We start from the raw sequence: 16,004 nt of genomic DNA, 5'->3' as shown, positions 1-16,004 counted from the left end.
TCGGTAATTCGTATGTTCTACTAATTTGACACATATATTCTCATTCTGCCATTAAAGCATATTACACACATAATGCAAGACAACTAAGTGTTCTAATGGAACCATAAACACTAATTTCGCTGAAGGATGCATCATGGCTGCAACATTTATTAGAATATTGCACTTACATATAAATGTATGACTAGACAACTTTTTCGCAATTAGGTTGATAACCATCAAGAGAAAAACACATACCTCTTATGTCAATCTCCCACTATAGCTTTTGAAATACAAATTTGTCACTCTAAGTGGGCATTCCACTACGTAACAACACATAACCGGAGGAATTGTCAACGTCGTCGTCCTGGTGGATAATGTGTGGCCTTAGCAAATGGCTTCAATTTTTTTATGAACAGGGTGAGCATATTCCACTCGTCATCAGAAATGAGGAGGTTTTGTTGGTGCAGATCGAGGAGGAAGGGTCATGGTGAATAATTCGTGTCCCTTCTCCACTGCAACTTCCAACATGTCATGGGTGGAATTCCACCTTGTAGGCAGGTCGAGGGATAATATATTGCTATTGGGAAGCCCAGGTGTTTCACATATCTCCTGATATTTTTTATATATGTTTGTAGTACCCCGAATGATAGTTATCAACTCTCAAACTCATGACACAACCAACCCAAGCGAAAAATAATTGGCACTTGTACCACATTGGATCATCCTCTTGAGTCATCTTAGTGGCGTCTTTCTCTAGAAATGCTTGTTCTTCGATGCAAAGTTTTGATAGCCCAGCTTGGACGGCTAAGTTAATGATGTGGGCGAAACACAGAACATGAACCGCAGGTATGAAGCATGGGTTCATATCCACTACTTTTTTCTGACAATATTCTGATAATTCTTCCATTGCATTGAACATTAATAGTTGTAATTACAATGACTTGTAACACAAAAATCCATTACATTACATAAAAAAGCATGCAAGTATTGGTACACAATATACCTTAGCCATGAGCTTGAATTCTTCGAGCACTGACATGATGACTTTGGTCAATTCCTCCCCATAATGGCATTGGGCTAGTTCTCTATTAGAAAACACTTCTTTCCTCCACTTCTAATCAGCATCAGTCCAATGCGTAGTGATGCCATGTAGTTCAATATATTCATTCTCCGATGTCCACGTGTCAACAATTAGGGAGACAAGGCCGAGATTGCCGAGTTCCTAAGTAAACTATATATTAATTCCATGATATGATGCCGCAAATGACTCCTCACTACACTCGAGCTTGGAATATTAATGACAAATTGTGCATAGAACTAAGACCATCATACAAGACCCTCATTGTTTGCTATACTCCAGGGTAGGTCATCAACGCATATGAGCCACCCAAGGTCTACTTTAGTCGCTTCAGGGGTAATCCTAGTACACTAGGGGTCCTTCCTAGTACACGGGCCACCATGTAATAGGTCAGCGGCTGATTTCTTTCCCTTCGATAATCCCTTCAGTTCATCATGTAGCACGGTGAAACTTCTTGAGAAGCCTCAAAAAATAAAGTTATATTGCTCTGGCTATTTTTATGGATGATGTCCTTGCTCATGGGGTGACCTTCGTACATACCTTGAATATGTGCTATTGAGATCATGTCTTCCTAAAATATTGGAATACCTTGGACCTCGGTACATAGTACATGCTTGTAGTGGTTGACCCCTCTACTATTAGATCAACCGTCTCGCTTGGCCTACCACCAGCTAGTGGTTCATCATTTGTTTGATCACTTATATGTTCACCATCGCAATGTGAACCAGTAGGAGTTAAGTGTTCAGATGTCTCTTTGTCGCTTGGAGACAGATACCCAAGAGCTGAGTCTTCATGTCTATCAAAATGTGTCTCAATGGAACTCTTTGTGCTTAGAAAGTATAGATGAATATCATTTTATAAGTTTCATGATGGATCCATCATCATGGATCAAAATCATAATCCATCATGACAAAATCAAATATCAAGCACAACAATTGATCAGAAAATCATGTTTGATCCATGATAGATCAGAATACTTAATATAATTTCCCCTCTATTGTTAATTTCTATTCAATGTACAGAAAAAATGACTTTAACAAAAGAGCCACTTTGTAAGGATATTGTTACCACTCACAACTCTCAACACATGAAAATGTACTACACTTGACTATTTTTTCTGTATGATAACCTTTAGAAATTCTTTTCAGAACCTTTAGGCTTCCAATTCATAATGGTAAAAAAAATTATATCCTTCCCTTGTATAGATACAGAAGATTCCGATTACTAGGGATTCAAAGTTCATGTTTCAACTCCAAATAAATGTTGTTCGTCCATAAAAAAACCTCTAACAGATCCAGTTTGTGTTATGCTCATTTGTGAATGTTTACAGAAAAACTAATGAAAGATGAATAACATAGTATCATCCAATGGTAGTTGAAGTAATGAAAAATCTCTGACAGTGGTTCATATTTTACCAGATTCATGTATCTAAATTTTCATTTTTATATGAAAGACTCAGTGTATTGCTGGTACTCTTACAAAGAGACTCCAAGGACCTGAATTCAACTACTGAATAAGTATACAGTTAATGAGACTATCTTTTTTAAATCTATTCTACAAAGGCAAGACTCAACTATGAAAAAGGCCTTACGTATGGATAAATATGATATGTAAAAAAGTATCATTGAGTTTATAGAAAGTGGCCTCCCTTGAGCAGGAAAATGATAAGAACATCTAATCGTTATTCTTAAACACATAATATATTATTGTAAAGAACTTAGAAGCAACAGAGAATTCATGATGTGTGCAGTTACCGACCTACATGCCAAGTAGGGGAAAATTTTTTAATATAGGTCCCCCATAAGCAATCATTATGCTGGAATGCATGAGTATCATTTTGGGTCCCCAACCAGAAAGAGTTTAGCAACATCCCCAAGCATTCCATGTAAAAAAATGATGTCTATATACTCAATATGATCCATATCTACCAAAGTTAAACTAAGTCCAATCAAGAGAAAATATAGAAGATATGATGAAAAATGGTGGTACGCAGACTGGTTACCAAGCAGTGCAAAATTTTATTGCTCAGTTTGAATATTCGTAAGTTTTGAGTAATTATTTAATCCATATGACATAAAACCCTACATAAATTTGTAATTTTCTTTTCCATAAGTGAACCGCCTCTCATGGCAACCTCCACAACTCACAGACCTTAACTTGTAATATTTATTAGCTGAACATTCATAATACTCCACTAACTTTAGTTTGCCAAAATGGTTAACCCAAAGAACTGCACCCATGAAACTGTAAAAGATATCTGAAGAGAAAGAAAGAGCAGAGCAAATGTTGATATCTACATGGATCAAAATAGTTCTAGCTACTAAACTTGTGTTAATTGAGTTCAGCTTTCCATAATTTTAATTCACTTTACCCTTCAGGAAACAGTTTTCCATTTCATGATATTGTTCTGTTCAGTCGGGGTCATAACATCCATAGCTCTCATTTAGTTTTCCCTCGCCCTTAGTAACATAGGGATATATTTTTGTTTTCAAAACTTATGGTTTCATCTGAGAGTACATTGAGAGAAATTCATTGAGGAACAAAAGATGATAATTTTGAGTCAAATACAACAGCAGAATGCAGAGGGAAGATTAGAAGATTGTGGATACCAGACAAAATACCACAACATTTCTTCATTAAAATCTGGCATACCTTTTATGTTTCAACTAACAACACGCCTCAGCACATGTCTACTGCATAATCCAATTGAAAAATGCAGAGGGAAGATTAGAATATTGCTGAAGAGAAGAATGCAGAGGAAGATTGAAGAAATCAAAACAGCAGTTGCCGGGTCGGCGGGAAGAGATGCTGAGAATATGACTTGAACTTTCAGGGTCTTTTAACATTCAATGCGGTCAGTCCAAACTATATGTTCGAATCAAACGAATCCGATTATTCTATCCGAATATTGGGCCAAATCAAACAAGTTGATCCGATCGAACATTCAAATGATCAGTTTGAACCCTGATCCCTAGTTACTATCCGTCTCCACTCAATTTAGAAAAGTGGGATAGCTCATTCCTGACGGTAGAGTGTGAAGAATGTTTTTTTTTAGCAAAAATGCTTTGCTGTACAGGGATGAGATTCATAAACAAGTTCACCAGTAATCTCTGCATGAGCAGGACCCATCCTTGAACCGGTGAAAGCGATGAATATCCCTGAGTATAATCTCTCTCATGGTGAGCTTGGAGATGAACTTGGCGGCGGTGTGGCAGTCGACACAGACCCGGAGGTTCTTAGTCACCCTTATCGTCGTCCCTGGAGGAGTGCTGATAAGCGCAAAAGCCATGGCAAGCTTCTCACTGTGCACTGCAAGGTGTCCTTCCTTGTCCTCCTCCTCGACGTCGTGCAGCGCCGCCTCCGTCTCCACCGCGTACCCGGCCTCCTTCATCCTCCCCGCCATGACTGCCAGCTCTGCATAGATCTCCTTCGCCTTATCATGCTCCCTGTCCCCCATCAGAAACATGTGCACCCTTCCACCGATCTCCACATTGCTGCAGCCGGGGCTCTTCTTCACACCCCGCTGCCGCATGGCGGCACGTACCGCCGCCACTCCGCTCCATCTCCCAGCTCTAGCGTACATATTCGACGCTAGAACGTAGTACCCGGACTGCGCCGGCGCCAGCTTGAAGACGTTATCTGCCGCTTCCATCCCCACAGTTAAATTCCCATGCAGTCTGCATGCACTCAGAAGCGCGCCCCAGATTCTCTCGTCCGGTTGCACCGCCATCTTCTTAACCAGCTCGTGGCCCTCGTCCACCTTCCCAGCGCGACCCAGAAGGTCCACCATGCATGTCAAGTGCTCCACCGTCGGGCTGAGCCGGAACCGGTCCGCCATGGCTGAGAAGTAGAGCTTCCCTTCTTGCACCAGTCCTGCATGGCTGCATGCAGAGAGAACCGCCACGAAGGCGATGTTGTCCGGCCTCACCCCTGCCATAATCATGCTTTCAAACATAGCAATAGCTTCTCTTCCCTCTCCATGCATGCCATATCCTGAGATCATGGCCGTCCATGACGCCACATCCCTGTTCTCCATCCCCTCGAAGACCCGTCTCGCCGAGGGCAGGTCCCCGCACTTGGCGTACATGTCCACCAGTGCGTTCTCCAGGAACAGATTGGGGCGGAAGCTCCTCCTCTCAACCTCGTCGTGGATCCTGCGGCCGAGGTCGAGGGCCGAGAGGTCGCCGCAGGCCGGCAACAAGCTCACGAACGTGATTTCGTCCGGTTCCACCTCCCTCTCCATCTCCATGTACAGCGCCACCGCCTCCGCCGCCATTGAATTGTTTGCGTAGGCGGCGATCATGGCGTTGTAGGAGATGAGTCCTCGTTCAGGCATTTCGTCGAACAGTTGCCGGAGGAAGACGACATCGCTGGAGACGGCGGAGAGGACGCTGGCGAGGGTGGCATCGTTGGGCCGGGCGGCGGGGGTCTGGGCCATGGACTTGCAGAGCTGGAGAGCGCGGGCGGGGTCGCCGGCTTGGGCGTGGCCGGCGATGAGAGAATTGAAGGAGATGGCGTCTTTGAAAGGCATGGCGGAGAAGACGAGCTCGGCGGCGGGGAGGCGGCGGCAGCGGGCGTACATGGTGATCAGCGTGTTGGAGACGAAGAGGTTGGAGTCGAGGCCGAGCTTGGAGATGGCGGCGTGGATCTGGGCGCCGCCGGGGAGGTGCTTGGACTCGGAGCAGGCGGCGAGGACGCAGGGGTAAGTGTAGTGGTCGGGCTTGACGCCATGGGCGGCCATGGAGGAGAAGAGGCGGAAGGCGGCGAGGTAGCGCCCATGGCCGACGAGGCCGCGGAGAAGGACGTTGAAGAAGACGACGTTGCGGTGGGGACTTTGGTCGAACACTTGGCGGGCGGCGAAGGGGTCGGAGCAGGCGCAGTAGGCGCGGATGAGCTTGACTTGGAGAGATGGGTCGTGGAGGAGGGCGCTGGCGAGGAGAAGGCAGTGGAGGCGCCGTAGCGGGCGGAGGAAGAGCGGAGACGAGCAACGGTCGAGTAGCGGGCTGAGGTTTCCGTCGAGGGCGAGTTCGGGGAAGGAGAAGGATAGCCGAGGTCGCATTTAGGCTTCTTTCGCGTACTTCTCTCACTCCTCTCTCTCCTCGCTCTCTCTTCTCTGTTCTCTCTCTTCTCTCTCTTCTCTCTCTTCTCTCTCTTCTCTCTCTTCTCTCTCTTCTCTCTCTTCTCTCTCTTCTCTCTCTTCTCTCTCCTCTCTCTCTCTTCTCTATCTATTTTGTTCTTTTGAAACTAACAAAAACATGGGACAAAAGAACCCCTCAGGGCCTTTTTCTCTGTTCTGCTCTTTTTAGTGCGAAAATTAGAACAGTTTTTCGCACAATTAGAACAATTCAAACAAAATTTGCACATTTCGAACAAATTTCGCACAGTTTAAAAAATACGCACAAATTGCTACAAATTGCACAGAATTTGCACAGTTCACACAAGTTCTCAGAAAAAATGTTTAGAGTATTTTATTTCTTACTAAGTGTGGATGTATTATTAAAGAAATAGTCTTAGTTATTCAAATGATCCTAATAATAAGATTAAGTCAAGGCGACAAATAATTTATCAATGAATCACTCAAATAAGAGCATAGTAAATATAATATACAGACAATTAAATAAAAAAAAAGCAAAAAAAATAAAAATTGACAAATTGAATTCTAAAAATAAAAAATGTGAAGAGATAAAATCGCCGAGCCGCCACGGGAGAGAGGAACTGAAAAAGAGAGGAAATTGGTGAGCCGCCAAGAGAGAGAGGAAATCACCAAAGAACTAGGGAAGACAGGAAATCGCCGAGCGAGAGAGAAACTGCCGAGGTAGTGCATCCTTCGAAAGTTTGAAACCTAACAAAGTAACAATTCGCATATGTATATTTTTTAATATGTTTTTAAAGAATATAAAGATATATAATACATATGGTTATTCTTCAAAGACCAATTAAAACAAATTCGCACAAATCAAACAATTCGAACAGCACACGGGTGTGTGCGATGATCTGTGCCAATTTGTTAATGTTCTGCTCAGAAAACCAAACAAAACGAACAAATCGCACAGATTTGCACATAGCAGACCGAACAACAATGTATATCTCTCTCTCTTCGCTCTGCCCCCTCTCTTCTCTCTATTCCCTCTAGTCTCTCTCTTCTCTCCCCTCTCTCTATCTTCTCTCTCGCTTCTCTCTCCCTCTCTCTCTCTTCTCTCTGGCTTCTCTCTGTCTTCTCTCTATTCCCTATGGTCTCTCTCTTCTCTCCCCTCTCTCTCCCTTCTCTCTGCCTTCTCTCTATCTCCTCTCTATTCCCTCTGGTCTCTCTCTTCTCTCCCCTCTCTCTCCCTTCTCTCTGCCTTCTCTCTATCTCTTGTCTCTATTCCATCTGGTCTCTCTCTTCTCTCCACTCTCTCTCTCTTCTCTGGCTTGTTTGTCTCTTCTCTCTATTCCCTCTGTTCTCTCTCTTCTCGCCCCTCTCTCTCCTCTCTAGCTAGTTTCTCTCTTCTCTCTATTCCCTTTGATCTCTCTTCTCTTCCCTCTCTCTCCCTTCTCTCTGCCTTCTCTCTATCTCTTCTCTCTATCCCCTCTGGTCTCTCTCTTCTCTCCCCTCTCTCTCTCTTCTCTCTGGCTTCTCTCAATCTCTTCTCTCTATTCCCTCTGGTCTCTCTTCTCTCCCCTCTCTCTTTCTTCTCTCTCGCTTCTCTCTCTCTTCTCTCTATTCCCTCTGGCCTCTCTCTTCTCTCTGGCTTCTCTCTATTCCCTCTGGTCTCTCTCTTCTCTCCCCTCTCTCTCTCTTCTCTCTGGCTTCTCTCTTCTCTTCTCTCTATTCCCTCTGGTCTCTCTTCTCTCCCCTCTCTCTTTCTTCTCTCTGGCTTCTCTCTCTCTTCTCTCTATTCCCTCTGGCCTCTCTCTTCTCTCTGGCTTCTCTCTATCTCTTCTCTCTATTCCCTCTGGTCTCTCTCTTCTCTCCCCTCTAGGCTTCGGGGATTCGGACAGATCGTTCGAATGTTCAATCGGATCGGGCATTCGAACGATCGAATCCAAACACCGATCTGCCCCATTCAAATCCAATCCGAACCCGATCTGAGCATCTGTTTGGATCGGATTGTTCGAACAAGGTGGCTGTTCGGATCGAATGTTTGAATAAGATCCGATTCGAACACGTTGTTCGAATCGGATCGAATCAAATGTTCAAATCCGGCGTGCTAGTGCCCGCCATCACCGGCCAGCGTCCGCCCAGCGCCAGCCAGCGACCATTAAGCCGCCGATAGCGGCCGCCAGCGCCGGCAAGTGGCCGCCAGTGCCAGCAAGCAGCCGCCAGCGCCAGCCAGGGGCCGCCAGCGTCCGCCTGTGCCGGCCAGAGAGTGTCGTTGGCGCCGATGGCCATTTGTTCGAAATTGTTCAAACTTGTTCAAACAAGGTCGAACAAATGGCAATCGAACACGAACAACCCAATTTGTTCGTTCTAAACTTTCGATCGAACACGAACAAAGGGTTTGTTAGATCGAAAGATTCAAACAAATCATTCGAATCGGCTTGTGTTCATTCGAATCTGTTAATCAAGATTCGAACGATCCAATCCGATCCGATCCCCGATGCCTACTCCCCTCTCTTTCTTCTCTCTGGCTTCTCTCTCTCTTCTCTCTATTCCGGCTGGTCTCTCTCTTCTCTCTATTTGTCTGCTCTCTCTCTTTCCTCTCTCAATAACCTCTTCTCTCCTCTCTCCCCTCTCTCTGATGTGAAACGACGACGGCCGGGATCGATCGGCGCATTTCACATCACAGGGTTATGATGCGAATGTAAGGGATGTAAGCCGAATGATGAGAAAATACGAATGAGCAGATAAGGACTTGACGGATAGCGACGTCGGCCGTACCGATCAACGAGAGAGGAGTGATCCTAAGATCAAACTCCCAATGACCCGCTGGACCTACTAGACGTCTACTAAGTGAGGGGCGTCTAACAGCCCTGGAGCGTTCGGTGTCCAAGTCGGATGATAATCCGTCTACCACAAGAATCCCTACACTCGACAAAGTGGCTAGTCCTATCCGATGATGTTCGAGAATATCACGGTAGCGGACGCGATAGGGGAAGACGAGACTGTCGAAGATAATAATACTGGAGTTTATGGAGGGGAGACGAGACTGACCTTTGTATCGCTTAGTCCAAGGCGTCCAAGTCGTCGAGCGGATGCTTAGTGTCAGGTCGTGCGGACGAGTGTCGTTGACGATGACGAAACCGGGTGCAGACGGTGCGATCGTAACTACCAGCAGAGAGCTGAGTCCACGGGTGGCGTGCAGCTAGAGTCGGAGCAGAGGGCGCACAAGGCGCGCGCTTGGCTGGCGCACGGCGTAGTAGTGTGGGCGGGCAAGACAGCGAACCAAGTATCGTGGGAATAGTCGTGTGGGTGGGGCAGAAAACCAAGTAATCGGTTATGGCGTAGAGGGTGGGAATCAAGAAATCAAGAAAGATGAGGGCGAGGGGAGGGCGAAGGGGAGGACGAAGGGGAATCAAGGAGATATGGTGAGATCAAGAAATCAAGAAATCAAGAATTCAAGAAATCAAGAAATCAAGAAATCAAGAAATCAAGAAATCAAGGGGAAGGAAAGGTGGGCGATCAAGAAAGACAAGAGGAGGCGGTTGGGAATCAATAAACGATGGGGAAAGGAGGGTGGGCGACCAAGAAAGGAAAGACGAGGCGGTTGGGAATCAAGAAACGATGGGGAAAAGGAGGGTAGGCGATCAAGAAAGGCAAGACGAGGCGGTTGGAAATCAAGAAACAATGGGGAAAGGGGGGTGGGCGATCAAGAAAGGTAGGACGAGGCGGTTGGGAATCAAGAAACGATGGGGAAAGGAGGGTGGGCGATCAAGAAAGGCAAGACGAGGCGGTTGGGAATCAAGAAACGGGGGATATGGTCAAGAAGCAGGGGAGGAGGGGTGGCGTCCAAAGAAAGGTGGGCGAGAGGGGCTGGATGAAGGAGAAAGGAGGGGTGGATGTAGAAGAAGAGGGGCAGGGGATCAAGAACCTGGCTGGCGTCGAGTTCATGAAGGTCGGGACAATGCTCCCTCTATGGAGCGGATTCCCAGCTTGGTCGCGGCGTCGATGACGTTCAGGAACCTCCAAGAATTCCCGGAGTGATCTCGACGGAGACTCTTCTCAGCCTTGAAGGACAGCGACTTCTTGAAAATCTTTAACCCGTGCCGGAGTGATCTCGACGGCACGCTTCAGCACGATCCTCCCGGAGTGATCTCGACGGAAGAAACGTGGGCTCTACCCACGGAGTGATCTCGACGTGGTGTGGGGCTAGCCAAACCCCCTACACTATAACTACGATAGGGGGAAGATCAATTGCAACTCAATTTTCAACAATAATTTTCCAATGTTCCTTGGGCATGCCATCCCCTTATATAGGGAGGATGGGTGCCAAGAGAACGTGGGAGAGGACGAACCGTCGCAAGACGTGGTTCGGCCTCTCCTTACAAATTCAAATACAAACATGAAAATAAAAGGAAATGACGAAGGACGGGGCCTAACACTGGCCCAATCCATAAATCCAGAAATATAAGAAAACAAACATAAATGAAAATGCATACTTACCCGGAGTACTTAAACCCCGGGTGGCGAGCGTCGGCACAAGCTGCTCGGCGTGGCTGTCGTCGTCCCGTCGCGTCATCCTCAATCTGGCTCCTCGTCTTCGCGGCGTCATCCTCGAGATGGTCCTCCATCATCTCTCTTTCCTCTCTCAATAACCTCTTCTCTCCGCTCTCCCCTCTCTCTCCTCTCTCTCCTCTCTCTCCTCTCTCTATTCTCTCTTTTCCGGGCTCTCTCTTCTCTCTCTTCTTTCTCTTTTCTCTTGCTCTATTCTCTCTGGTCTCTCTCTACTCTCTCTCTCTTCTCTCTCTATTTTTTCTCTCTCTATTCTTTTTCCTCTCTCTCAATTCCCTCTGGTCTCTTTCTTCTCTCTCCCCCCTCTTTCTCTCTTCTCTCTATCTATTCTATTTGGCCTCTCTCTCCTCTCTTTCTTTTCTCTCTCTCTGGTCTCTCTCTCCTCTCTCATTCTACTTTCTCTATTCTCTCTGGTCTCTCTCCTCCCTTTCTCCTCTCTCTCTCTCTCTTCTATCTTCTCTCTTCTCTCTCTATTCTCTCTGGTCTCTCTCTCCTCTCTCTCTTTCTTCTCTCTCCTCTCTCTATTCTCTCAGGTCTCTCTCTCCTCTCTCTCTTTCTTCTCTCTCCTCTCTCTATTCTCTCAGGTCTCTCTCTTCTCTCTCCTTTCTCTCTATTCTCTCTAGTCTCTCTCTCCTCTTTCTCTATTCTCTCTGGTCTCTCTCCTCTCTCTCCATTCTCTCTGGTCCCTCTCTCCTCTTTGTTTTATCTGGTAGACATGGTTGTTCTATTCTGTTCGTTTGAAATGAACAAAAATTTCGTATAAAAGAACCGCACAGGGCCTTGTTCTTTGTTATGTTCTTTTTTTGTGCAAAAATTAGAACACCTTTTCGTACAATTAGAACAATTTGAACAAATTTTGCACAATTCGAACAAAATTTGTACAATTTGTGAAATTCGCACAAATTGCTACAAATGTGCACAGAATTTGAACAAAATTTGCACAATTTGTAAAATTCGCGCAAATTGCTACAAATGTGCAAAGAATTTGCACAATTCACACAAATTCTTTGAAAAAAAATGTTTAGAGCGCCAAGGGAGGCCGAGTAATTCTATTCTCAGACGTTATGAAAATAATATATCAAGCACCGAGAATATTTACAAAGACTCGGTGCTGAATAAATATGCAGATTTCTTACGGCTATCCATGAATATACTATAGCTCGGAAAACGGTGAGAAGAACAGTATGATCAGGGAAACGTCAACGTGATTTGCACTCACAGTTTACAAACATAAAATTCAGAACCAATCAAGAAAGATGGGCTGATCGCTCATCTAACCTCTAGCCCTTAGTTTCGCCAAACACCTGGTGAGATCATCCTCTTCGACCTTCTCTTTCTCCTTGGGCGTGATCGCGTGGCCAGCTGCCTGAGGCAGTCCAACCGAGACCTCCAGCCCATAGTCGTTGGCCACTTGCTGCATTAGACTGTTGACTTTGCCTTCCGGGGTGGACAAGCTCGTCGATCCAGCCGTAGAACTCTCCATGACCTCCGCCTAAACCTCCATGTTCACGAACTGCTTCTCAAACTGATTTGAGGGAGAGCGCCGAGGGAGATGACTGAGATCGCCAAGGGAGAGGGCAAATCGTATGTTTATTCTTTATTAAATTATTAAAATAAATTCATACAAAGTGAACAATTCGAACCGCACACAGGTGTCTGCGATGATCTGTGCGAATTTGTTAATGTTCTGTTCAGAAAACCGAACAGAACGAACAAAATGCACTGATTCTCACGAAGCGAACCGAACAACCATGTCTACTCTCTGGTCTCTCTCTCCTCTCTCTATCCTCTCTGATCTCTCTCTTCTCTCTTTTCTCTCTGTTCTCTATCTTCTCTCTCTCCTCCCTCTTCCTTCTCTCTTCTCTCTCTTCTCAATCTTCTCTCTCTTCTTTTTCTCTCTGTTCTCTTTCTTTTCTCTCTTCTCTCTCTCTCTTCTCTATGTTCTCTTTCTTTTCTCTCTTGTCTCTCTCCTCACTCTTCTCTCTCTCTTCTCTTTGTTCTCTTTCTTTTCTCTCTTCTCCTATTCTCTGTTCTCTTTGTTTTCTCTCTTCTCCTTATTCTCTCTTTTCTCTCTTCTGCGATTCTATGTTCTCTTTCTTTTCTCTCTTCTCTCTGTTCTCTTTGTTTTCTCTCTTATCCTTATTCTCTCTTTTCTCTCTTCTCTAATTCTATGTTCTCTTTCCTTTCTCTCTTTTCTCTCTTCTCTAATTCTATGTTCTCTTTCCTTTCTCTCTTTTCTCTCTTCTCCGATTCTATGTTCTCTTTCTTTTCTCTCTTCTCTCTCCTTTCTCTTTTCTCCTATTATCGGTTCTCTTTCTTTTCTCTGTTCTCTCTCTTTTCTCTCTTCTCCTATTCTCTGTTCTCCTTCTTTTCTCTCTTCTCTCTCTCCTCACTCTTCTCTATCTCTGTTCTCTTTCTTCTCTCTCTTCTCTCTCTCCTCACTCTTCTCTGTGTCTCTTCTCTCTGTTCTCCCTCTTCTCACTTTTCCCTCTTCTATTCTCTGTTCTCTTTATTTTCTCTCTTCTCTCTCTCTCTTCTGTATCCTCTATCTTCTCTCTCTCTTGTTTATTCTCTCTCGTCTCTCTCTCTTTTCTCTCTTCTCTCTCCATCTCTACTTTTCTAGGGACAGAAGTTCATTTTTCAGAGTCAAACTGACTGCTAGAAATATTTTGATGGACAGGAGTGGGTCTTTTTAGATCACGGCAGTGGAGACCTCTCCTCTGATGTAGATGGGGAACAGGAGGGTCAAGGGACCACAACCCTCAATATATAGGCTCACATGGCCATGTTAAATTACAAAACTAGCCATCATGGTTATGTAACTTACCCAGTGTCTACACATCTTTGCAACCATAGAAGTACGAATAATGCCTTAATCCCAAACTTTATAAAATGACATTAGATAGGATAAAGAAATTCAATAATAAACATAGATTTATGATAAAATGTGCATAAGCCCATTTCTGAGATCCAACATGAGCAAATGGCCGAAACTTTATGTTTTGTTCTCGTGATCGGTTCATTCGTGTTCATTCAAGAACAAATCGCTGCTTGCTGAGTATTATCTGCTGAGCTGCTGACTGGCCAGCCAGAGCAGATGGGCCATTACAACAAGTTGAAGACTTGCCACCTCCAGCACCGACTTTGGCCTCACCCACGCTCCACCTACCGAGCTTGGTGCCTCTAACCCCCACCACGTAAGCTTACACCAAGGGGGAGCAGCTCCCCTGAGGATGTTCCAGCCCAAGGGCAGATCCAGACCACCGGAAGCCCCCCCTCATCGTATCCCCATACAGAGCTCCCCGTTGTCGGCACCGAGAAGCATAATGGAATCCCCCACCACCAGCTTATTTTGGTTTATGAACATGCTCCTGTTTCTGGCTGGACTTCAACGAGTGAGTGCCATTCCAATTCCTTACTTTGGCCCGACTCGACCGAACCCAGCCTGTTTGCTTGCTCACTAGAATAGTCGAGCGAGGCCTGGTCCACCAACATACATGCGGGAGCTTGCATGTTTGCGAACAAACGAAACTATTTTTCCAATGCCAATATATATCTCTCTCCCTACCATTAATTGACAATGCTGATGATGAAATTACCCAATGTTGGATTTTCATCTTTCACAGTATTTCTTGACTGTGAGTAACTTTTACTGCGTAATCGAACATTGTACAGCAATTATAGGGCCTACATGATTCAAAGGCTACCCACCAACTTCATTCCACAATTGATGATTTCCTATTGGGGTATATTGATATGATACCGCCAAAGTACGCTAAACGACGTCCCGGTACCATATCTAAGCCCTTCTATCAACCCAAAGAGGCCCAGGCCCATGACTTGGGGAAAGTATAAATACAAGGGAAGAAAGCACCGAAGGACATGAAAAGTTATCGTGAGTTCCTTCCCTCTATTCTGTTAAAGTTCTTGCTGCTCTCTCTCTCTCTCAACCTCTTGACCCTTCCTCCGTGTCCCCTCTCAACGTTGCTGCAGAGTCTCCGTCAGCCATCGGACGTCGGCGCCAGGAGATCGGCTGCGGCAGTTCCTCTTCTCTCTCTCTCTATCGATACTTTTCTCATCTGTTCCTCCATCCACACCGCTCAATCGAGTGACAATTCAGCTTATAAAGGTTGTTCGTGATAAAGAATCTCAGATTCAATCGGGGGTTGTATCATATATTTCTGAAAATGGGGTGTCTCTGGATCATGTCAGATACTATCTAATAACCAAACTATTGTTCATAAAGCTCGTGTCCTGCATCTCTTCATACCTATCAACGAATTAAAATATTTTATCTCTGAAAGCAGAGAGGAACCGGATTAACATACTTCTGCAAACTAACTCTTTTAAGAAGTCAACTTTAGGCATAGTTCGCGAACTCTGTAAACCCTACAAATTGGATTGGAATAGCGTTCCAAATTGAGCCCAATTCTCAAAGTGAATCATTTCCGATGATCAAACTTTCATTTATGTGAAATAAAGGCATTAAATTTGCAACTCATCAAATTACATACAGACTTCAAACTGGCTTAATTTCTCGACGATTATTAACTTTCATGAGAAGTCCCCATCAATGCAATGCAATGCAAGGCAATGCTATGCAATTCACACATGAACAGACTAATCATAAATATACTCAAAACCCAATAACCAACAAGTATGCATCCATCAAGACAAACAGATAAATAGATCATAATCGGTTGACATTGATCGACATATATTGCGCAATTACAGGACAAAACTAGGCACATAATATCAAGGCAAGCAAACCTGTCAAAAGAAGTTCCCCTCAATGCAATGCAATGCAATGCAATTCACATATGAACACCCTAATCATAAATATACTCAAAACCCAATAACCAACAAGTATCCATACATCGAGACAAACAGATAAAACGATCATAATCGGCTGAAATTGATCGACATATATTGCACAATTACAGGACAAAACTAGGCACATAATTCCGAGGTGAGCAAACATGCAAAAGAAGTTCCCCTCAATGCAATGCAATGCAATTCACACATGAACACCCTGATCATCAATATACTCAAAACCCAATCACCAACAAGTATGCATCCATCATGACGAACAGACAAAAAGATCACAATCGCTCGCCATTGATCAACATATATATTGCGCAATTACAGGATATAACTAGGCACATAATTCCGAGGGGAGTAAACCAGTCAAAAGAAGTCCCCATCAATGCAATGCGAGGCAATGCAATGCAATGCAATTCACACATGAACAGACTAATCATAAATGTACTCAAAACCCAATCACCAACAAGTATG

The 16,004-nt window shown here is 44.7% G+C and overlaps 1 protein-coding gene across 1 annotated transcript; it reads right to left on the bottom strand.

Annotated features, from left to right (window-relative positions):
• Positions 1-4,085: 4,085 nt before the first annotated feature.
• LOC144714003 (putative pentatricopeptide repeat-containing protein At3g49142) lies at positions 4,086-6,273 on the bottom strand. The gene has a single exon (XM_078588734.1). It carries the CDS (start codon positions 6,114-6,116, stop codon positions 4,155-4,157), a length of 1,962 nt encoding a protein of 653 aa, XP_078444860.1. The 5' UTR covers positions 6,117-6,273; the 3' UTR covers positions 4,086-4,154.
• Between the last annotated feature and the right edge of the window lie 9,731 nt (positions 6,274-16,004).

The sequence above is a fragment of the Wolffia australiana genome, chromosome 16 (assembly GCF_029677425.1).
Source record: "Wolffia australiana isolate 7733 chromosome 16, ASM2967742v1".
Classification (NCBI taxonomy): domain Eukaryota; kingdom Viridiplantae; phylum Streptophyta; class Magnoliopsida; order Alismatales; family Araceae; genus Wolffia; species Wolffia australiana.
This window is presented reverse-complemented; position numbering and strand designations above follow the sequence as displayed.

Excerpts from the sequence above, each read along its gene's own strand:
- LOC144714003 (XM_078588734.1), bottom strand. The coding sequence starts at position 6,116 with ATGCGACCTCGGCTATCCTTCTCCTTCCCCGAACTCGCCCTCGACGGA.